This window comes from Zea mays, chromosome 7 (assembly GCF_902167145.1).
Source record: "Zea mays cultivar B73 chromosome 7, Zm-B73-REFERENCE-NAM-5.0, whole genome shotgun sequence".
Taxonomy (NCBI): Eukaryota; Viridiplantae; Streptophyta; class Magnoliopsida; order Poales; family Poaceae; genus Zea; species Zea mays.
The window spans coordinates 132178528-132202391 of record NC_050102.1 but is presented as its reverse complement, the minus strand read 5'-3'; the positions used below and the strand labels follow the sequence as shown (position 1 = coordinate 132202391).

The 23864-nt window shown below is 56.4% G+C and overlaps 1 protein-coding gene across 1 annotated transcript; it reads left to right on the top strand.

Moving 5' to 3' along the window:
* Positions 1-2395: 2395 nt before the first annotated feature.
* On the top strand, positions 2396-4228 carry LOC100279730 (uncharacterized). The gene is made up of 2 exons (NM_001152689.1): positions 2396-3429; positions 3646-4228. The coding sequence occupies exons 1-2, from the start codon at positions 2461-2463 to the stop codon at positions 3817-3819; spliced, it is 1143 nt and encodes a 380-aa protein (NP_001146161.1). The 5' UTR covers positions 2396-2460; the 3' UTR covers positions 3820-4228.
* Positions 4229-23864: the final 19636 nt, after the last annotated feature.

The following is a 23864-nucleotide window of genomic DNA, read 5'->3' as shown; positions in this document are numbered from 1 at the left end:
TATTTTTTTGGTTTAACTAACCGATGTGTTGTTTACCCCATCCAATATGTCTTCTTACAACACGACCAATGAAGGAAGCGATTATAAGAGAGTTCACAACGACTGACTAAACGAACATATATTATAGAATAACATAATTCCACCATACAGAGACCAAATAAGAGAAAGTTTGCGAGCTCAAATTTCTAAAATAAGTCATATAAACTTGAACTTATAAAAAAAGAAAAATCAAAATATGTAGTGCTTGCTAAAGTCCGGCATCAATAAAAACTGGATGCGCTCCATACAAATTATGATACTTCGTAGCAATTAATAACGTTTAAAACCAACAAATAAACTTTCATTTTACTGTTAGCATGACAAATCATTGCTACTTCATCCAATTCAGCAACCTCAAACACCATGGAGTCCATTGCGCCAATGTGGTCTCAGAAACGACCTAATGCATGCAAGAGCCAATAACACAAGGGACGAGCACCTTATGGTAGTGCCCACATGGATCTTCAAATCCTAACACATATTTTACAGGAACCATGAGCTACCATCAAAAGAACACAAACCATATGCATACAATAAATAAAAAAATAACACACCCAAATTATGTTTAGTCCTTAGTACAACAAAAAAACTAACACCCAAAACACACAGAGGAACAACATAATAATTTTTGCAATGACAGAAGGATGGGTGACATGTACATAGAGTGGTAGAAGCATATCGAGTCGACACCATGGTAAGAGAAATGCTACATAGATAGGCGATGCCGAGCCGCCATCAAACGGGTACCATAAGCAGCAAATTAGGGACCCCCATCTCTCGCCCCCAACTCCAAGGTTTCGTAGAGCAGGAAGGGAAGGGAAGAGACGGGCATACCTATTCTTTGCCAGAGAAGGACACGACGAAGTACTGGACATCTGTAGGCGGCATAGGTAGTATACCGCTAGATACATATAGGGAGAGAGCACGCAAGCGGAGAAAGAAATCCAACCAGAGCAACTCTAAACCGAGAGGCACCCACACCAGGCGTCAATCCTAGAAGGGCGAGAGAATGCGAGTGCCTTCCTAGCCCTGTACCCACCGAGGCGACACAACACCACCACCAACTCCGTAGCATATGCTGGCTGCTGCCGCGCTACGGGCCTTGGTTGTCCAATAACTCAGACCTGGACTCCTCGTCGCCAAGATAACCTAAGCATGACAGGCGCCACCGTGTCCTCCTCGGTGGCACGCACGGAGAAAGGCCAGGAGCAAGACCGACTTGTCCCGTACCCGCATCGACGAGTGTCGGTCGGCTCGCGGCTGCGACCGTGGGCGGGGACAGTAGGATGGGGACAAAGAATAGGGCGATGGCCAGGAAGATGAACGGGACGTCTGACGACGCCGAAAACAATGGTGTGTGCATGCTGTGAAACGTCCTCGTGGACGTGCAATAGCCACTGCGCAGGTCGGTGTCGGGGCTGGTGTCTGACGAATACGGAGAGGAGGCGCCTACTCCCACACCCTCTGCCGAGAATGGGGTGGTGCGGAGGCGGAGGCGGAGGCATGAGGGGAGAGAGAAGAGAAGCAGGATGACGAACGAGGTGGCGGCAACTAAGACGAGGATCATCATTATCGTGCTAAGGTATAGATGGCTAAATGGGCCGTATCTGACGGGCTGGCTCGAGGCACCGAGCATTTAATAGTGTCTGGGCCAGCCCGACACGAGTGTCGTGCCGTGCTTGGCTCGTAGCCTCAGCCCGTAGTGTTGGCCTGACCCAGTACAATTATATATTTTTTATTTTACATATAATCGTATATACATATGTACAATCTATATTCAATATTAAAAACACATGAGCATGATGTTCTACTGCTTAAACGGCTTCACCTAGTTTCTCCCGCATTCTTCCATTAGAGTGTGGGTTTGAACTCCACCTCCTGTATCGTTTTAATATTTTACGCTGATTTAACCAAATGGACTAGCCGGGCACGGTAAGTAGGTTGGTGTGACGTGCCTGGCCAGAGCTACGGCCCGTGCCGGGCTACCGTTTAGTCATCTATATATAGAGGTGTGGTTTGGGACGTGGAGTTTGGTTGCGTGGAGGGGACGATGAGTTAATTTGAAATATGTGAGAAATTATTTATAAAAAGGTAACGCGCAAAGATAGATAAGAGATAGAGATATAACCATAGCCGTGAAATGAAAGCAACTTTAATATACTATAGAAGAGATATATATAGATATAACCACAGGGGTGAAGTGAAAGCAATCGGGCGATTGGACGGTAGCAAAAAATTTCATCAGATACTCCACCGATACCAGCTGCAGTCTGCAGAGGAAGAGGACAGAATAGGATAGGATAGCCCCTGTTCTTCTAGCCTGCTAGTCTGCTACACTCCACGTCTCTACCTCTACCGCACATTTTGCTACGCTCCAGCTCCATCGACTATCGAGTGCTTGCTGGACGCCGGGGCCGGGCAATGGATCCGGGCAGCGCGGAGATCGTTTTCGACTGCGATTTCTTCCGGATATACAGCGACGGTCGCGTCGAGCGTTTCGCCGGCATGGAAACCGTGCCCGCGGGCTTCGACGCCGACACCGGCGTCACCTCAAAAGACGTGGTCGTCGACGCCGCCACCGGCATCGCGACGCGGCTCTACCTGCCAGCCATCCCTACGGCCCCGTCATCTCCCCAGTCGGACGGCAACGGCAACGGCAACGGCAGCGCCACGGCGAAGCTTCCCATCCTCGTCATCTTCCACGGCGGCGGCTTCGTCATCGGCTCACCGGCTGATCCTGGTTTCCACCGCTACATGAACTCGCTGGTCGCTAGCGCCCGCGTCGTCGCTGTCTCCGTCGGCTACCGCCTCGCGCCCGAAAACCCGCTCCCTGCAGCCTACGAGGACTCCTGGACCGCGCTCAACTGGGCTGTTTCCGGCGCGGACCCGTGGCTGTCCGCCCACGGTGACCTCGGCCGCGTCTTCGTGGCCGGTTACAGCGCCGGGTCGAACATCGCCCACAACATGGCCATCGCCGCGGGCGTCAGAGGCTTGCGCGCCGCGGAACCACCACGAGTAGAAGGCGTGATCCTGCTCCACCCTTCGTTTGCCGGTGAACAGAGGATGGAAGAAGAGGATGACAGATTCTGGCAAGTTAATAAGAGGAGGTGGAAGGCCATCTTCCCCGGTGCGAGAGACGGGCTGGACGATCCGAGAATCAACCCGGTCGTCGCTGGCGCGCCGAGCTTGGCGAAGCTGGTGGGCGAGCGGCTGCTCGTGTGCACGGCGTCGGAGGACCCGAGGGCACCGAGGGGCCGGGCATACTGCGAGGCGGTGAGGGCCAGCTGTTGGCCGGGAAAGGTGGAGAGCTTCGAATCACAAAACGAGGGACACGGGTTCTTCGTTTCCGGCCACGGCAGCACCCAGGCCATTGCGCTGATGGATCGAGTGGTTGGTTTCATTGTTGGCCATTAACTTCGATTGTTCAAAATAAATGAAATTAAGGGTTGTTTGCTATAGCTTTCTAAGCCGGATTTAATATTACAACTATACTATACCAGATGAGTACATTTCTGAAAATTAGCAGCATCTAGTTCCATTTAAAATATTCTTTCGTTCTAGATTTTTAGATTTCTATCATCTAAATTTCTATCACTCTACTCGCAGTTCGACTCCCTTATGACGCCAATGATAGCTAGGGTTGCTACTGTCTCTTTGCGCCCGACTCTGGCAATCGGCGTGGATCAGCCATCCCTAAACTACCACAGCAGTCAGCGACTCGTTAACCCTTCAGATAAGGCTCTATCTCCATGGAATAAGACGACACCACCTATTTCTTAGCTGCTACTGTCACCGCGCGCTGCTTTGAGCAAAGCGTCACGCGCGCTGTGTAGGTAGGCCGTAGGCGATAGGCCTCTGGCAGGACTATACATGTCTATATGGACGGGTGGCTAGGTCCACCACAATTGAGATCGTGACGGTCCAATTAGCAAGCGAGCCGTGTCGTGTTTGCCCACGGGCCTCGAGCGAGACCACCATTGAGATCGTGCCGGTCCGATCAAATTAGCAAGTGGGCCGTGTCGTGCTTGTCCATGGGCCTCGAGCGAGACCTAGACATGACACACTAAGTTAGCGAGACCTAGACACGACACACTAAGGTATTAGCTGTGACGGCACGGGTCGATCCACGGTCCGACAGATCTAACGAAACTATAATTGTATATGGTGTTTAAATAATAAAAAATATGTTAAAATATGTATATATGAATGTTTAAATTATAGTTATTAGCTCTAAACACTTATTTACACCCACATAACTAAAAAAAACATATTTCTCGTATTTCATACTCTATATTTAAATATAATGTATATATTTGTATAAAAAATGGGAAAAATAAAAAACGGGCCATGTCATGCCTAATCCGTCGTACAGTGCCTTAGGCCAGGCATGGCCCGATAACTGAGCCAGGCTGGCAGGGGTCCGCTTCGCTTCATGCCGTGCTAGATTCAGACCGGAGCAAACCCGCATCTCGAATTATTTTTGAACTAAAATTAATCAAGGGTTCAAACGAATTATAAAGAAATATTTAGATCGTAATCCATTACCACCCCTAATCATGTAATCACCATGAGCGCTTCCTTCTCCTCTTTCTCGTTGTTGTCATCGTATATTAATCTCCTAACTTTCCATTTATTTTTCTGTCTCTGCCTCCCTCACCTAGATTCCCCTCATCTATATTCTTCTGCACCATCATAGAGGACATTGGCCTTCTTCCATTGGCAAGCGTCTTGAACTGCTATCGTGACTTCACTCTCCGTTGTCATGCGCTTCTGTAGGTAGCGAGGCAAAAACAACCGAGGGAAAGGAGTTGGCGCCTGTGACGTGCATGGCTGAACAACCAAGTGGCAGAAGGAGACAGCACTCCGAATTCCGAGTTTAGTTTTATATTGGATGTTGACAAATAATTTATGCGATATTGTCGGCGTTTCGAGACAGGGGGGTCCCTAAGCCGACGAGTGAGTGTGCTGCGTGCCCCAGCCCAGATGGGTCGAGCGCGTGGGCGAGCGCGAAGGGGGGAGAGGCGAGGTGGCCGGAGTCGAGCGTGAGAGAGGTGGAAGTCCCGCGGCCTTCGTGTTCGTCCCGCGCCCAGGTCGGGTGCGCTTGCAGTAGGGGGGTTACAAGCGTCCACGCGGGTGAGGGAAGCGAGCGGCCCCAAGAGAGCGCCTGTCCCGTCCTCGGTCCCGCGCGGCCAACCTTCTCTAAGAAGGCCCTGGTCCTCCCTTTTATAGTCGTAAGGAGAGGATCCAGATGTACAATGGGGGGTGTAGCAGAGCGCTACGTGTCTAGCGGAGAGAGAGCTAGCGCCCTAGGTACATGCCAATGTGGCAGCCGGAGAGGTCTTGGCACCTTGCTGGCGTGATGTCGTGGCTGTTGGAGGTGCGACGGAGCCTGGCGGAGGGACAGCTGTTGGAGCGGTCGAGTCCTTGCTGACGTCGCCCTGCTTCCGTAAGAGAGCTGGGGGCCGCCGTCGTCACAGAGCTTGTGGAGCGCCATCATTGCCCATCCGGCGGAGCTGGCCGGATGGGACGCCGGTCTTGTTCTCCGTGACCCGAGTCGATTCGGGGTAGGACGATGATGGCGCTTCCTGTTGACGTGGCGGGCCTGTGCCCTAGGCAGGGTGACGTGGGGGCTCCTCCGAAGCCGAGGTTGAGTCTGTCTTCTGTTGCCGAGGCCGAGTCCGAGCCATTGGGTCGGGCGAGGCGGAGGTCGTTCGGCCGAGGCCAGGGCGGAGTCCGAGCCCTGGGGTCGGGCGAGGCGGAGTTTCGTCGTCTTCCGGGTCTTAGCCCGAGTCCGAGCCCTGGGGTCGGGCGGAGCGGAGTTCGCCGTCTTCCGGGTCTTAGCCCGAGTCCGAGCCCTGGGGTTGGGCGGAGCGGAGTTCGCCGTCTTCCGGGTCTTAGCCCGAGTCCGAGCCCTAGGGTCGGGCGGAGCGGAGTTCGCCGTCTTCCGGGTCTTAGCCCGAGTCCGAGCCCTGGGGTTGGGCGGAGCGGAGTTCGCCGTCTTCCGGGTCTTAGCCCGAGTCCGAGCCCTGGGGTCGGGCGGAGCGGAGTTCGCCGTCTTCCAAGTCTTAGCCCGAGTCCGAGCCGTGGGGTCGGGCGGAGCGGAGTTCGCCGTCTTCCGGGTCTTAGCCCGAGTCCGAGCCCTGGGGTCAGGCGGAGCGGAGTTCGCCGTCTTCCGGGTCTTAGCCCGAGTCCGAGCCCTGGGGTCGGGCGGAGCGGAGTTCGCCGTGGCGCCTTTGGCAAGGCCTGACTGCCTGTCAGACTCACTCTGTCGAGTGGCACCGCAGTCGGAGTGGCGCAGGCGGCGCTGTCCTTCTGTCAGACTGGTCAGTGGAGCGGTGGAGTGACGGCGGTCACTTCGGCTCTGCCGGGGGGGGCGCGTGTCAGGATAAAGGTGTCAGGCCACCTTTGCGTTAAATGCTCCTGCAACTTGGTCAGTCGGTGTGGCGATTTAGTCAGGGTTGCTTCTGAGCGAAGCCAAGGCCTCGGGCGAGCCGGTGGTGTGTCCGCCGTAAAAAGGGGGGCCTCGGGCGAGACGGAAGTCTCTCGAGGTCGGCTGCCCTTGGCCGAGGCTAGGCTCGGGTGAAGCGTGATCGAGTCACTCGTGTGGACTGATCCCTGACTTAATCGTACCCATCAGGCCTTTGCAGCTTTATGCTGATGGGGGTTACCAGCTGAGAATTAGGCGTCTTGAGGGTACCCCTAATTATGGTCCCCGACAGTAGCCCCCGAGCCTCGAAGGGAGTGTTAGCACTCGCTTGGAGGCTTTCGTCGCACTTTTTTGCAAGGGGACCAGCCTTTCTCGGTTGCATTTTGTTCCGGTGGGTGCGCGCGAGCGCACCCGCCGGGTGTAGCCCCCGAGGCCTCGGAGGAGTGGTTACACTCCTTCGAGGTCTTAATACCGTGCGTAATGCTTCGGCTGGTCTGGTCGTTCCCTCATGCGAACTGGCCGTAGCCCGGGTGCACGGTCGGGGCCCAAGCTCTCGGGCTGGTACGTTGACGCTGTCAATGGTTTGGCCGGAGCCGGTTTTTGCGAGAGCAGCCCCCGAGCCTCTGCACAGGGCGAGAGGACGATCAGGGACAGACTCGGCTTTTTTACATACGCCCCTACGTCGCCTTTCCGCAAGGAGGAGGGGGAGAGCGCCATGTTACCCTCGATGGGCACCGAACATGGTGTCTCCGGTGAGCTGCAAGCGGGTAATCCGAGTGGACGTCCGTGCCCCGTTCGTTGGGGGTCGGCTAGGGGCCCAGAGGCACGCCCAAAAGTACCTGCGGGTGATTTGCCGGACCCGGTCCCCTGGCGACGGGGTCCGAGGGCTCGATGCCTCCCTCCGATGGGATTCCGTTACAAGATCGTTCCCGCTGGTCTCGGAAATGTCCTAGGGTACCTCGGGAGCGCAGCCCGAGCCTCGGTTATGTATCGAACGTACCCCTGGTCATCCCTCGCTCGGTGTCTGAGGCGACTGTGAACCCTTCGGGGGCCAGCCTTCGAACCCCTGATCAGTAATGGGCGCGGAGCCCGAGTAGCCTGAGGCGGCCATGGAACCCTTCGGGGGGCTGGCCTTCGAACCCCTGACCAGTAGTGGGTGTCGGGCCCACGCGATCTGAGGCGACTGTTGAACCCTTCGGAGGGCCAGTCTTCGAACCCCTGATCAGTAGGGGGGGCTCGGAGCCCGGTTCCTTCGCGGAGAAGGATCCTTTTCGGGGTATCCCCCTTTCCCGGTCCCTGTTGCAAGAGATAGAGAAAGAGGAAAAAGGAAAAGGATACGAAATCGAACGACGTGGCGTACCTCTTTTTGACGCGGTTATTACGGCGAAGGCGAAGCGTCGCGCGCTCCTCCCGCCAGAGGCGCCGCCTGTCCCGCCGCGGAGTTAATGCGACGGGGCGAGTGGTTGGCGGGGCGGCCGTTGCGCGTGCGCGATCCGTTCGAGGAACGGGTCACGGGTGCACCGTCTTCACGCCGTGGGAGGAGGCTCTCTTGCTGTCCCAGGATGAGACGTGAGCCTGGCTGACGACGTGACTGCTGCGCCCGCCCGCCTGTCACCGCCATTACTGCCGGCCCACTTTCGGTCGCTTTGACCAACGCGCCAGGTTGGCGCTGCTGGGTCGTGCGCTGGGTCGCCTCGAGTCGCGGCATAGGCTCCACAACCGAAGAGGCGCGACGGTGGCACAAGTGGCGGTGCGGTTGCTTGCATGCAGCAACTGGCGCGCCGGTTGCTTGACGCGTGGGCCTGGGCTTCCAAGCTGGCGTGTCAGAAGTCGGAGAAGCGCGTCCACCTGGCGCGGTTGCATGCCGCCTGCATGGCTGCCCGCCCCTTCCGCCCGTTGGTCTGGGCAAAAGTGGGGGGTCGCTTGTAACCGCTAGGCGGTCGTGCGCACCACGCGCGGCGGTTTGGCTTCTTCTGCCCTGAGCCGGTTTGCATGACATGCGGGACCCAGCCCCCGAGTCACAGGGGAGGGTCTTGGAGCGTGTTGGAGAAGACCCAGCCCGCGGCGTCTGGGGGCGCACGTAGGGAGAGTTGCCTTTAAAAGGAGGGAGACTCCTTTCAGAAGGCAACCATGTCTTCTTCCTCCCTTATGCGTCGTGTCTTTCCACCTTCCAAGCCCCCGGATGGGGGGTATCCGCCGCCTTTCCGCCTCCTTGTTGGAGGAACGCAACCCCATGGGAGTTGGTACCTCTCAGCCATCGTTCGGCTTCAAGGATTTTCATCATGCAGCCCGGCTGCACCCCTCCACCGGTGGTCACCCAGGATGGCGACCTCCGGCTTGATGGTGGGGGAAAGCGAGCCGGGCTGCGGCCTCTGCCCCTCCCTCAGCCTCAAGGATTTTCATCACCAAGGCTGGGGAGGGGAGAGTGCCGAGTTGGGGTCGGCCCCTGCACGGGCGGTGGCCCGCTCCTTCACTCAGTGATCGGAGGGAAGGGCGGCCGTCGTCCGTGGCGCTGGCAGCTGCAGCGTGCCTGGCTTTCGGGCGCGAGTGGCTTTGGAGCCGCTCGCGGTGCCGGCATCCGCCACGGCAGCTTGAAGAGGTTCTGCTGCCGGCGAGATAGCCGGGGCCGGCCACGGACTGACCTCCAACTCTACGGCCTTCTGCCCGTCCTTGCCTCACGAGTTTTGGCATGGGCGGGGGCCTCCTGGCGGCGGCATCTAGCCTGAGGTCAGCGTTGCCGCTGTTTGGCCCCCCGGAGCAGAAGTCGTCGTCGTCGCCGCTGCTGGAGCAGGTGACGGCGCGCCATTCGTCGGCCTTCCGTTGCTCCGCAGGCCTTCCCCCTCGGAGTGGGGTTGTTCGTACCTGCGGAGGGGGAACCGGAGTTCCGTTTGTAATGGCATCTCGAATGCCGGTGAGTTTGTTCATTGCGGCTGTCGGGGCCTGAACATGTATGTAATTTCGGCACGGAGCCGTGTTTTTTCCTCATTTTCGAGCACTAAGTCTCGCCTGTTGATTATCTGAACCGCTTTACCAAGCATGAGTCGCCCCGTGTCAAGGTGACGAGTGAGGTATCCGTATCCCGGAGGCGTAGGAATCCCTCGGCCCGATCGGCCTTGTTGTCTGGGGCTCCTCTAGCTTAGTTAAAGAGACCCCTCGGCCGCCCTTCGATGAGCCGAGGCCAGGGGTAGCGATATCAGTATGAACAGAGGCGGAGTTGGCTCGAGAATGGGAACCTGGTTGGCCGGAGCCTAGCCGTGTTGTCCGTCAGCGGAGCCGACGCCAAAGTCGATCAGCCGAGGCCTCGGGTCGGGCTGGCGCACTTGGAAGCCGGTTGGCCGAGGCCCCAGGGGTAACCGGCCGAGCCGCCTGCTCGGGCCGGATTCCCGGAGGAATCCCTGGACCGCGTCGCCGTCCGAGGCTGGGTCGGACTTTGTTGAAGACGTCGTCGATGCCGAGGGTGCTACGGCTCCCTTCAGCGTGAAGACCCGAGCCTGCAGGATCAGATCGTCTTGTAGCGTGTGCCTTCTGCGGCCGCCGAGGCCAGAAAACACACCCTCGCCGTGCTTGCGAAGCTGCGTCTTTTTTCCTGTTGTTTCGAGCATCTGGACTCTCTGTCGGTAACAGGGATGTTTGTGTGAGCGAGAGTTGCTTCTCGCGGAAGGGACGAGTGAGGTATCCGTATCCCAGAGGCGTGGGAATCCCTCGGCTCGGTCGGCCTTGCCGCTTACGCGTACTTTCACCCGTTCATGAGGCCCTGTCCCCGACTTAGTCGAGAAAGCTTGAAGGACTGCTTCGGCAGGAGAGCTTCCGAACGTGAAGACTTGTTTGGTCCACGGAGTTGCTTTATCCGAACGCGAGTTACTTATCGCAGAAGGTGATGAGTGAGGTATCCGTATCCCGGAGGCGTAGGAGTCCCTCGGCTCGGTCAGCCTTGGCTGCTTACGTGTACTCCGTCGTTTCCAGGATCCGCTTTCCGAAGTAGTCAAGAAGCACGAAAGTAATCCTGCTAAAAAGAGATCCTTTTTCGAGGAAAAATTCGACGCAGAGGGGGTCTCCCCCCCTTTTAGCCCCCGAGGGAGGGTCGGGCTTTGCCGAGGCTAGGTCGACCCTTCCTTGACGACTAAACTTTGCGTAGGTGCGAGGTATATGAACAACTTGGAAACATCTTAAGGGTAGAAGCGACGTAGCTGTTTGATGTTCCAAGCGTTGCCGTAGATCTCGCCTTGATTGTTGGCCAGCTTGTATGTTCCGGGCTTCAGAACTTTGGCGACGACGAATGGCCCTTCCCAGGGGGGCGTGAGCTTGTGCCTCCCTCGGGCGTCTTGCCGCAGCCGAAGCACCAGATCGCCCACCTGGAGATCTCGGGACCGGACCCCTCGGGCGTGGTAGCGTCGCAGGGACTGCCGGTACCGCGCCGAGTGTAGTAAGGCCCTGTCCCGAGCCTCCTCCAGCTGGTCCAGCGATTCTTCTCGGCTAGCTTGGTTGCTTTGATCGGTGTAGGCCCTCGTCCTCGGGGAGCCATATTCCAGGTCAGTGGGCAAGATAGCTTCAGCCCCGTAGACCAGGAAAAACGGCGTGAAACCCGTGGCACGACTCGGCGTCGTCCTTAGGCTCCAGACCACCGAGGGGAGTTCCTTCATCCACCGCTTGCCGAACTTGTTGAGGTCGTTGTAGATCCGAGGCTTGAGCCCTTGTAGAATCATGCCGTTGGCACGCTCTACTTGCCCATTCGACATGGGATGAGCCACGGCGGCCCAGTCCACCTGGATATGGTGATCCTCGCAAAAATCCAAGAATTTTTTGCCGGTGAACTGGGTGCCGTTGTCGGTGATGATGGAGTTCGGGACCCCGAAGCGATGGATGATGTTGGTGAAGAACGCCCCCGCCTGCTCGGACCTGATGCTGTTCAGAGGTCGGACCTCGATCCACTTGGAGAATTTGTCGATGGCGACCAGCAGGTGCGTGTAGCCCCCGGGCGCCTTATGCAAGGGACCGACGAGGTCCAGACCCCATACAGCGAAGGGCCAGGTGATGGGTATTGTCTGCAGAGCCTGAGCGGGCAGGTGGGTCTGCTTCGCATAGAATTGGCACCCTTCGCAGGTGCGGACAATTCTAGTGGCGTCAACCACCGCCGTTGGCCAGTAGAAGCCTTGCCGGAAAGCATTCCCGACAAGGGCTCGGGGCGCTGCGTGATGGCCGCAAGCCCCCGAGTGTATTTCTTGCAGCAGTTCCCGACCTTCGGCGATGGAGATGCATCGCTGGAGGATGCCCGAGGGGCTGCGATGGTAGAGCTCCTCTTCGTCGCCCAGCAAGACGAACGACTTGGCGCGTCGCGCTACCCGTCGAGCCTCGACTTGGTCGGGGGGTAGCTCTCCTCGACGGAGATATTGCAGGTACGGGGCCTGCCAATCTCGATCAGGCGTGGCCCCGCTCTGCTCTTCCTCGACGTCCAGTGCCTCGCCCTCGGGGGCCGAGGGTACCTCGGGCTGAGCCGAGGGTTCCTCGGGCTGAGCCGAGGGTGCCTCAGGCCGAGCCGAGGGCGCCTCGGCCTAAGCCGAGGGTGCCTCGGGCTCGGGCGCGTCGTCGATCTTGACAGAGGGTCGATGTAGATCCCGGGAGAAGACGTCCGGGGGGACCGTCGTTCGCCCCGAGGCTATTTTAGCCAGCTCGTCTGCGGTTTCGTTGTAGCGCAGAGCGACGTGGTTGAGCTCGAGCCCGAAGAACTTGTCTTCCAGGCGCCGAACCTCGTCGCAGTAGGCCTCCATCTTCGGGTCGCGGCAGTGGGAGTTCTTCATGACTTGGTCGATGACGAGCTGCGAATCACCGCGGGCGTCGAGGCGTCTGACCCCTAGCTCGATGGCGATCCGCAACCCGTTGACCAGAGCTTCGTACTCGGCCACATTGTTGGACGCCGGGAAATGGAGGCGCAACATGTAGCGCAGGTGCTTTCCAAGGGGCGAGATGAAGAGCAGGCCCGCGCCGGCTCCTGTCTTCATCAGCGACCCGTCGAAAAACATGGTCCAGAGCTCCGGTTGGATCGGAGCCGTCGGCAACTGGGTGTCGACCCATTCGGCCACGAAGTCCGCCAACACCTGGGACTTGATGGCCTTCCGAGGGGCGAACGAGATCGTTTCGCCCATGATTTCCACCGCCCACTTTGCGATCCTGCCCGAGGCCTCTCGGCACTGGATGATCTCCCCCAGGGGGAAGGATGACACCACAGTTACCGGATGAGACTCGAAGTAGTGTCGTAGCTTCCGCCTTGTCAGGATCACAGCATACAGCAGCTTTTGAACTTGTGGGTAGCGGATCTTGGTCTCGGACAGCACTTCGCTGACGAAGTAGACCGGCCTCTGAACGGGCAATGCATGCCCTTCCTCTTGCCTCTCGACCACAATCGCGGCGCTAACCACCTGAGTGGTCGCGGCGACGTAGACCAAGAGGGCTTCTCCATCCGCCGGGGGCACCAAGACAGGCGCCTTTGTAAGGAGCGCCTTCAGGTTCCCGAGGGCTTCCTCGGCCTCAGGGGTCCAAGCGAAACACTCGGCCTTCCTTAAGAGGCGGTACAGAGGCAGACCTCTTTCGCCGAGGCGTGAGATGAAACGGCTCAGGGCCGCGAGGCATCCCATGACCCTCTGTACACCTTTTAAGTCCTTGATGGGTCCCATGCTGGTGATGGCCGCGATCTTCTCCGGGTTGGCTTCAATGCCTCGCTCGGAGACGATGAACCCTAGGAGCATGCCCCGGGGCACCCCGAAGACACACTTCTCAGGATTGAGCCTGACTCCTTTCGCCTTGAGACATCGGAATGTCACTTCAAGGTCGGAGAGGAGGTCGGAAGCCTTCCTTGTCTTGACTACGATGTCATCGACGTAGGCCTCGACTGTGCGACCGATGTGTTCGCCGAACACATGGTTCATGCACCGCTGGTACGTCGCGCCCGCATTCCTCAAACCGAACGGCATGGTGACATAGCAGTACATGCCGAACGGCGTGATGAAAGAAGTCGCGAGCTGGTCGGATTCTTTCATCCGGATCTGGTGATACCCTGAGTAGGCATCGAGGAAGGACAGGGTTTCGCACCCAGCGGTGGAATCCACGATTTGATCGATGCGAGGCAGAGGGTAGGGAACCTTCGGACATGCTTTGTTGAGACCAGTGTAGTCTACACACATCCGCCATTTCCCCCCTTTCTTCCTCACAAGCACAGGGTTGGCAAGCCATTCGGGATGGAATACCTCTTTGATGAACCCTGCTGCCATTATCTTGTGGATCTCTTCGCCAATCACTCTGCGCTTCTCCTCGTCGAATCGGCACAGAGACTGCCTGACGGGTCGGGCTCCGGCCCGAATATCCAGCGAGTGCTCGGCGACATCCCTCGGTATGCCGGGCATGTCCGAGGGACTCCACGCAAAGACGTCGGCGTTTGCGCGGAGAAAGTCGACGAGCACTGCTTCCTATTTGGGGTCGAGCCCGGAACCGATCCGGACCTGCTTGGTGGTGTCGCCACTGGGGTCAAGAGGGACGGCCTTAACCGTCTCTGCTGGCTCGAAGTTGCCGGCATGGCGCTTCACGTCTGGCACCTCCTTGGAGAGGTTCTCCAGGTCGGCGATGAGGGCCTCGGACTCGGCGAGGGCCTCGGCGTACTCCACGCACTCCACGTCGCATTCGAACGCGTGTTTGTACGTGGGGCCGACGGTGATGACCCCGTTGGGGCCCGGCATCTTGAGCTTCAGGTAGGTGTAGTTGGGGACGGCCATGAACTTCGCGTAGCATGGCCTCCCTAGTACGGCGTGGTAGGTTCCTCGGAACCCGACCACCTCGAACGTCAGGGTCTCCCTTCGGAAGTTGGAGGGCGTCCCGAAGCAGACGGGGAGGTCGAGTCGCCCGAGGGGCTGGACGCGCTTCCCAGGGATGATCCCGTGGAAGGGCGCAGCGCCTGCTCGGACGGAGGACAGATCGACGCGCAGGAGCTTGAGGGTCTCGGCGTAGATGATGTTGAGGCAGCTGCCCCCATCCATCAGGACCTTGGTGAGCCTGACATTGCCGACAACGGGGTCGACGACGAGCGGGTATTTCCCCGGGCTCGGCACATGGTCGGGGTGGTTGGCCTGGTCGAAGGTGATGGGCTTGTCGGACCAGTCTAGGTAGACTGGCGCCGCCACCTTCACCGAGCAGACCTCCCGGCGCTCTTGCTTGCGATGCCGAGCCGAGGCATTCGCCGCATGCCCTCCATAGATCATGAAGCAGTCGCGGACCTCGGGGAACCCTCCTGCTTGGTGATCTTCGTTCTTGTCGTCGTCGCGGGCCCTGCCACCCTCGGCGGGTGGCCCGGCCCTGTGGAAGTGACGCCGAAGCATAACGCACTCCTCGAGGGTGTGCTTGACGGGCCCCTGATGGTAGGGGCACGACTCCTTGAGCATCTTGTCGAAGAGGTTTGCACCTCCGGGGGGCTTCCGAGGGTTCTTGTACTCGGCGGCGGCGACAAGGTCCGCGTCAGCGGCGTCGCGTTTCGATTGCGACTTCTTCTTGCCTTTCTTCTTGGCGCCGCGAGGAGCAGACGCCTCGGGAGCCTCTTCCGATGGGCGGCCCTGGGGCTGCTTGTCCTTTCGGAAGATAGCCTCGACCGCCTCCTGGCCAGAGGCGAACTTGGTGGCGATGTCCATCAGCTCGCTCGCCCTGGTGGGGGTCTTGCGACCCAGCTTGCTCACCAGGTCGCGGCAAGTGGTGCCGGCGAGGAACGCGCCGATGACATCCGAGTCGGTGATGTTGGGCAGCTCGGTGCGCTGCTTCGAGAACCGCCGGATGTAGTCCCGGAGAGACTCTCCCGGCTGTTGTCGGCAGCTTCGAAGGTCCCAGGAATTCCCGGGGCGCACGTATGTGCCCTGGAAATTGCCAGCGAAGGCTTGGACCAAGTCGTCCCAGTTGGAGATCTGCCCCGGAGGCAGGTGCTCCAACCAGGCGCGAGCAGTGTCGGAGAGGAACAGGGGGAGGTTACGGATGATGAGGTTGTCGTCGTCCGTCCCACCCAGTTGGCAGGCAAGGCGGTAGTCCGCGAGCCACAGTTCCGGTCTCGTTTCCCCCGAGTACTTCGTGATAGTAGTCGGGGGTCGGAACCGGGTCGGGAATGGCGCCCGTCGGATGGCCCGACTGAAGGCCTGCGGACCGGGTGGTTCGGGCGAGGGACTCTGATCCTCCCCGCTGTCGTAGCGCCCCCCACGCCTGGGGTGGTAGCCTCGGCGCACCCTTTCGTCGAGGTGGGCCCGACGGTCGCGTCGATGGTGCTCGTTGCCGAGGTGGCCCGGGGCCGCAGGCGCGGTGTTGCGCGTGCACCCAGTGTAGACCGAGGCTTCCCGCATGAATCGGGAAGTCGCGGCATGAGGTTCCGAGGGATATCCCTGCCTTCGGGAGGCAGTGCTCTCGGCCCGTCGGGCCGCAGCGCCTTCCAGGAGATTTTTGAGCTCTCCCTGGATTCGCCGACCCTCGGTGGTTGATGGCTCCGGCATCGCGCGGAGGAGCATCGCTGCGGCTGCCAGGTTCTGACCAACCCCGCTGGATGCGGGCGGCGGCCTGACCCTGACATCGTTGGCGACGCGGTGCTGGAGACCTTGGGGCAGGTGACGTATTTCTCCGGCCAGGGGTTGGCCCGCCCATACCTGCCCGACGTCCCGACGGATCGGCTCAAGCGCTCCTGTTCCCTCGTTGAGCCTGGCCTGCGCCTCGCGGACTTGCTCGAGTTGTGGGTCGTAACCCCCCGCCGGAGCGGGGACCACAGCTAGCTCCCGTGGGATGTCGGCGCGAGGCACCGGCCTAGGAAGATCACCGTCCTCTGGCATGCCGAGGTGGTTGCCTTCGGAGGGATCCCCTAGCTCGATGTGGAAACATTCGCGGCTTGGGCCGCAGCTCTCGTCGCCAAGGCTGCGGCTTCCGTCGGAACAGTCGGAGAGGCAGTAGTCACATGCGGTCATGAAGTCCCGCATGGCACTGGGGTTGCCAAGTCCGGAGAAATCCCAACAGATGCTGGGATCGTCATCTTCCTCGGACCCAGAGGGCCCGTAGGTCGAGACGTCCGTCAGTCGGTCCCAAGGCGACCGCATACGAAACCCCAGTGGGGTTGCACTCGCCTCAATGAGAGCGCCCGCCAAAGCGAGGTCGTTTGGCGGGTTGAGGCCAAGTCGAAATGACGCAAGATGGGAGTTAGTCGGTACCTTTTGGTCGACGAGGAGCGACGTAGTCACATCGGGGACTGGTTGCACCGTCATCTCAGGTACGAGGGCGACGTCCTGCAGGCTTTCCGCGAGCGCGCCGGCGTCGTCTTCTTGCTCGGGGTCAGCGTGTCGCGGAGGGACGGCGCTTGCCTTCGTCTTGAACGCGAGGTCGACGTCCGGCGTGCCTTCCGTCGGGGCGTCGGGGGCGTCGATTCGCTCGACGGCCAACGAAGCGCGGCCTCCCGCTTGGCCTTGATGGCCCCGCCTCCTCCTCCGTTGGCGGGGGAGAGAACGGAGCGAGCTCGAATGTTGTTCTTCCACCACGCGGGGAAGGTGTCGTCGATTCCGCCGCCGGCGGGCGGGTTGTCGGCCGCCATTGTCGTTGTCGCGCGGCGGTGGAAGAAGTATCATGTCGTAGCTGCCGTCGAAGGACATGAACTCAAGAGTCCCGAAACGAAGCACCGCCCCGGGCCGGAGAGGTTGCTGGAGACTGCCCATCTGGAGCTTGACGGGGAGCTGTTCGTCAGCACGCAGCAGGCCCCTACCTGGTGCGCCAACTGTCGGCGTTTCGAGACAGGGGGGTCCCTAAGCCGACGAGTGAGTGTGCTGCGTGCCCCAGCCCAGATGGGTCGAGCGCGTGGGCGAGCGCGAAGGGGGGAGAGGCGAGGTGGCCGGAGTCGGGCATGAGAGAGGTGGAAGTCCCACGGCCTTCGTGTTCGTCCCGCGCCCAGGTCGGGTGCGCTTGCAGTAGGGGGGTTACAAGCGTCCACGCGGGTGAGGGAAGCGAGCGGCCCCAAGAGAGCGCCTGTCCCGTCCTCGGTCCCGCGCGGCCAACCTTCTCTAAGAAGGCCCTGGTCCTCCCTTTTATAGTCGTAAGGAGAGGATCCAGGTGTACAATGGGGGGTGTAGCAGAGCGCTACGTGTCTAGCGGAGAGAGAGCTAGCGCCCTAGGTACATGCCAATGTGGCAGCCGGAGAGGTCTTGGCACCTTGCTGGCGTGATGTCGTGGCTGTCGAAGGTGCGACAGAGCCTGGCGGAGGGACAGCTGTTGGAGCGGTCGAGTCCTTGCTGACGTCGCCCTGCTTCCGTAAGAGAGCTGGGGGCCGCCGTCGTCACAGAGCTTGTGGAGCGCCATCATTGCCCATCCGGCGGAGCTGGCCGGATGGGACGCCGGTCTTGTTCTCCGTGACCCGAGTCGATTCGGGGTAGGACGATGATGGCGCTTCCTGTTGACGTGGCGGGCCTGTGCCCTAGGCAGGGTGACGTGGGGGCTCCTCCGAAGCCGAGGTTGAGTCTGTCTTCTGTTGCCGAGGCCGAGTCCGAGCCATTGGGTCGGGCGAGGCGGAGGTCATTCGGCCGAGGCCAGGGCGGAGTCCGAGCCCTGGGGTCGGGCGAGGCGGAGTTTCGTCGTCTTCCGGGTCTTAGCCCGAGTCCGAGCCCTGGGGTCGGGCGGAGCGGAGTTCGCCGTCTTCCGGGTCTTAGCCCGAGTCCGAGCCCTGGGGTTGGGCGGAGCGGAGTTCGCCGTCTTCCGGGTCTTAGCCCGAGTCCGAGCCCTGGGGTCGGGCGGAGCGGAGTTCGCCGTCTTCCGGGTCTTAGCCCGAGTCCGAGCCCTGGGGTTGGGCGGAGCGGAGTTCGCCGTCTTCCGGGTCTTAGCCCGAGTCCGAGCCCTGGGGTCGGGCGGAGCGGAGTTCGCCGTCTTCCGGGTCTTAGCCCGAGTCCGAGCCCTGGGGTCGGGCGGAGCGGAGTTCGCCGTCTTCCGGGTCTTAGCCGGAGTCCGAGCCCTGGGGTCGGGCGGAGCGGAGTTCGCCGTCTTCCGGGTCTTAGCCCGAGTCCGAGCCCTGGGGTCGGGCAGAGCGGAGTTCGCCGTGGCGCCTTTGGCAAGGCCTGACTGCCTGTCAGACTCACTCTGTCGAGTGGCACCGCAGTCGGAGTGGCGCAGGCGGCGCTGTCCTTCTGTCAGACTGGTCAGTGGAGCGGTGGAGTGACGGCGGTCACTTCGGCTCTGCCGGGGGGGGGGCGCGTGTCAGGATAAAGGTGTCAGGCCACCTTTGCGTTAAATGCTCCTGCAACTTGGTCAGTCGGTGTGGCGATTTAGTCAGGGTTGCTTCTGAGCGAAGCCAAGGCCTCGGGCGAGCCGGTGGTGTGTCCGCCGTAAAAAGGGGGGCCTCGGGCGAGACGGAAGTCTCTCGAGGTCGGCTGCCCTTGGCCGAGGCTAGGCTCGGGTGAAGCGTGATCGAGTCACTCGTGTGGACTGATCCCTGACTTAATCGTACCCATCAGGCCTTTGCAGCTTTATGCTGATGGGGGTTACCAGCTGAGAATTAGGCGTCTTGAGGGTACCCCTAATTATGGTCCCCGGCAGATATTAAGGTCGATAATAATGTACGTATTGCTCATTTTTATGTAGTTATTGTGCGCTAATTATAGTCACAAGGTAACTACAGTTGCAAGGTAGGGCATAGTACTATTATGTCTATATTCTGTAATCATGGTCCACCCGAAAAAAAACACTCGGCAAAACATTTGGCACTCGGCAAAGAGCCGAATTCCGGTAGTGTCTACATCCTATCTAGTTCCCACACGAAACCAAACTCCATGTGTTTTCTTCACACGTCTGTATCCAACTGCTGAGGTTTAATAAAATTTTTTTGGATAAATTAGAACATTTAGTTTTAAATTTAATCTAAGAATAAAGCATAGCCATAACATGTATATACATGAAACGAATAGATCTAAACATATGCATTATGTCAATTAAAATTAAATCCTACACTAGCAGAACCCTGCATACACAAACTAAATTAAATAGTATAGAATGCATGAATACAAAGAGATAGTTGTACAAGTGCTAAGAATATAGGTCAGGCTTTTTAGGTCAGCACGAGAACGGCTAAAAAACAGAAGACCAAAGCACGATCCGACACGAAATAATATGGGTTGGGTTAGCACAGCCCGAAGGCGGACTTGGGCCGAGCTTCAAATTCCGGCCCGTCGGACCCCGGCACGGCCCGCACACATGGGTTGAGCTGGGGCCGACACGACCCAATGAAGCCTATATTGTTTGATTTCTTTATTTTAGTAAGTTATATACTTTATATTGTTATAATATTTAGAGTTTATGTGGTCAAATGATGGTCATTGTTTAATATCTTTAATTAGTAAGCTATGAACTTTATGTGGTTGTAATATTTGGATTTTATGTGGTTCAAATATATGGGCAAGGTTTGGACCGGCACAGTCCAATGAAGGCACGACATGCTTTAGGACCGGGCTAGACCACTGTTTCTACTCTTTGAGCTAGCATGACACAGTCCAAAACTTTTTTTGGCTTTCTTGGCTAGAATCACAATAGGCTCAGGTTGGCTCGGCCTGTCCCAATTCTCAGCACTAGTTGTACCTCTGTTTATGCTGATCGGGTAGAGAAGACGGTGCCAACGTAAGGCACTGTCTCGTTGTTGCCAAACGTGAAATGTCTATACGACGAGGAGGAAGACGAGTTGTGGCGACGAAGTCGAAGACGATAAGTTGAGGAAGCAATTGAGCAGCCGCGCAAAGCGCTTTCTAAAAACCTTATTTGTCCTCTCCTAGTGCAGTTGGAGACTTGCTCACCTGTCATCAATGCACGTCGACGATCGAGATGAGATAGCATACGTGGCGACGCAACAGACAGGAAGAGGCGAAACCTAAATGCGCTGGTGTGTTATATTTTTTGGTTTTTTAAGGTGGTGCCCTCGGTTTTGCTGGTGTGCTCATTGTTACCCTTAGTTGTGTTTTTTCCTCGGTTTTTTCCTTCTAGTGCTATAGAACATAAGGGTAAAACTGAGCAACAACATGACTAAGGGTAAAAATGAGCACACCAGCAAAAACCGAGGGCACCAGTTTAAAAAATCCAATTTTCATGGCAACACTCATACATATTTTTAGGAAGAAACCACATTAGGGTTTTAACATGAAAAACTGAGTCGATTATGTAGATCGAAAAAATTGCAATAGATAAGAATGCCAAAAATTGTAATAGATAAGTATGCTAGATTAAACGTCAAAACAAAACTACAAAAGAAGGTCACAAATGCGTAAGGCTTGGACCCCGATTTCAGCGAACCATTCACGCATTGACGCACACGTCGTACGCCCGCACACTTTGTCCGGTCCGGAGATGTGAGCTAGCTCGCGCATGTGTTCTTACTTCTAATTCTACCTCCCACCCAACACATGCAAGACCATAAAGAGCATCCAACTATTTAAGTTGTCTGAAAGGATCACGATGCCCAAGAGGGGGGGGGGGGGGGTGAATTGAGCTTTTCTAAAAATCAACACTAATTAAAACCTAAGCAAGAGCTAAACAAGAGCCCAACTTCACCCCAACAACTAGCACTAAGAATATAATACTAGAAATGTAACAAAGCTAAGATAATACTTCAAATACTTGCTAAACAAATACACAATGTAAAGTGCTTGAATTAAGTGCGGAATGTAAAGCAAAGTTTAGAAGACTCCTCCAATTTTCCCGAGGTATCGAAGAGTCGGCACTCTCCACTAGTCCTCGTTGGAGCACCCTAAAAGGGAAATAGGCTTTAAACCTTTTCCTAAATGATTTTGGTGGTTGAATGTCCAACACAAACAACAACAACAACAACAACAACAACAACAACAACAAAGCCTTTTTGTCCCAAGCACGTTGGGGTAGGCTAGAGATGAAACCCCGTATGAAAACCTCAGAGCTCAACCCCCAAAGAACAGAAAAGGGAAACAAAGGCAAAGGAGAACCGAAAACAACGAAACGGGGAAACACATAAAAGAGATAAAACCCACAAGGACCAGCAAGATCTAAAATGGACACAAGAAAAGGTCAAACGATTAAGGAGGAAAAGCGAAACTATCAATCAGGGTTCTGGCACGTGAATTGCACACTTCCACCCCTTCCTATCTGCGGCGAGCTCTTTGTCAATATTCCACTCCTTCAGGTCTCTCTTCACAGCCTCTGTCCACGTCAAAGTTGGTCGACCTCTACCTCTCTTCACATTTTCGGGACGCCTAATTATTCCGATATGCACTGGTGCCTCTTCAGGTCTTCGTTGGATATGTCCAAACCATCTCAAGCGATGTTGCATAAGCTTCTCCTCAATTGGCGCCACTCCTACTCTCTCTCGTATATCATCATTCCGGACTCGATCTCTCCTTGTGTGGCCACATATCCAGCGCAACATACGCATCTCTGCCACACTTAGTTGTTGGACATGTCGTCTTTTAGTGGGCCAACATTCTGCTCCATACAACATAGCCGGCCGGATTGCTGTCCTGTAGAATTTGCCTTTTAGTTTGCGTGGCACCCGGTGGTCGCATAAGACACCCGCAGCTTGTCGCCACTTCAACCATCCGGCTTTAATTCTATGACTGACATCCTCATCGATGTCTCCCTCCTTTTGAAGCATTGATCCTAAGTAACGAAAAGTGTCTTTCTTGGGTACCACTTGCCCATCAAGACAAACATCGCCATCCTCATACCCCATGGCACTGAAATCACACTTCATATACTCTGTTTTAGACCTACTAAGCCTAAAACCTTTTGCTTCCAGCGTCTGCCTCCACAATTCCAACTTTTGAGAAACACCACTCCTACTCTCCTCAATAAGTACCACATCATCGGCAAAAAGCATACACCACGGTAAAACTCCTTGTATGTCCCTTGTGACCTCATCTATCACCAAAGCGAAAAGATAAGGGCTCAAAGCCGACCCTTGATGTAGTCCTATGTTAATTGGAAAGTCATCGGTGTCTCCATCACTTGTTCGGACACTTGTCACAACATTAGTGTACATATCTTTAATAAGATTAATGTACTTTGTTGCTACTTTGTGTTTTTCCAAGGCCCACCACATTACACTCCTAGGTACTTTGTCATAAGCCTTCTCCAAGTCTATGAAGACCATATGCAGGTCTTTCTTTTGTTCTCTGAATCTCTCCATAAGTTGTCTTAGTAAGAAAATGGCCTCCATAGTTGATCTCCCGGGCATGAAACCAAACTGATTTTGGGTCACGCTCGTCATCTTTCGCAGGCGGTGTTCAATGACTCTCTCCCATAGCTTCATTGTATGGCTCATGAGCTTAATTCCACGGTAATTAGTACAACTTTGAACATCTCCTTTGTTCTTGAAGATTGGTACTAATGTACTCCGCCGCCACTCGTCGGGCATTCTGTTTGCCCGAAAGATGGTGTTGAAAAGCTTAGTCAGCCATACTATCGCTATGTCTCCAAGACATCTCCATACCTCGATAGGGATACCATCAGGGCCCATCGCCTTTCCTACCTTCATCCTTTTTAGCGCCTCCTTAACTTCATATTCTTGTATCCTTCGTACAAAACCCCTGTTGTTGTCATCGAATGGTTCGTCCAATTCTATTGTAGCACTCTCATTCCCTCCATTGAACAATTTGTTGAAGTACTCCTTCCATCTGTTCTTGATCTCTTCACTCTTCACTAATAGTTGGTTTGCTTCATCCTTGATGCATTTGACTTGGTTGACATCCCTTGTCTTCCTTTCACGAATCTTGGCCATCCTATAGATATCCTTTTCTCCCTGCTTTGTGTCCAGCCGTTGATAAAGGTCGTCATAGGCTTGACCCCGGGCTCTACTAACCGCTCGCTTTGCAGACTTCTTCGCTATCCTGTACTTCTCTATGTTTTCTGCACACTTGTCATGATGTAAGCGTTTGTAGCAATCTTTCTTCTCCTTGATAGCCTTTTGGACATCTTCGTTCCACCACCAAGTGTCTTTAACTTCCCTTCTGTTCCCTTGACTCAACCCAAACTCTTCTGAAGCTATCTTTCGGATGCATGTCGCCATCTTCCTCCACATGATATTTGCGTCTTCCTCTCCTGCCCAAGGGCCCTCCTCGATAACTCTCTTCTTGAAAGTTTGGGCCACATCCCCTTTAAGCTTCCACCACTTTGTTCTAGTGACCTTGTTATGCTTATTTCGTTGTAAACGAATCTTAAAACGGAAGTCAGCAACGACAAGCTTATGTTGGGTTACCACACACTCTCCAGGTATAACCTTGCAATCTAAGCAGGCATGCCTGTCCTCTTTTCTCAAGAGGACGAAATCAATCTGGCTAGTGTGTTGGCCACTACTGAAGGTCACCAGGTGGGATTGCCTCTTCTTAAAGAAAGTGTTTGCTATAAACATGTC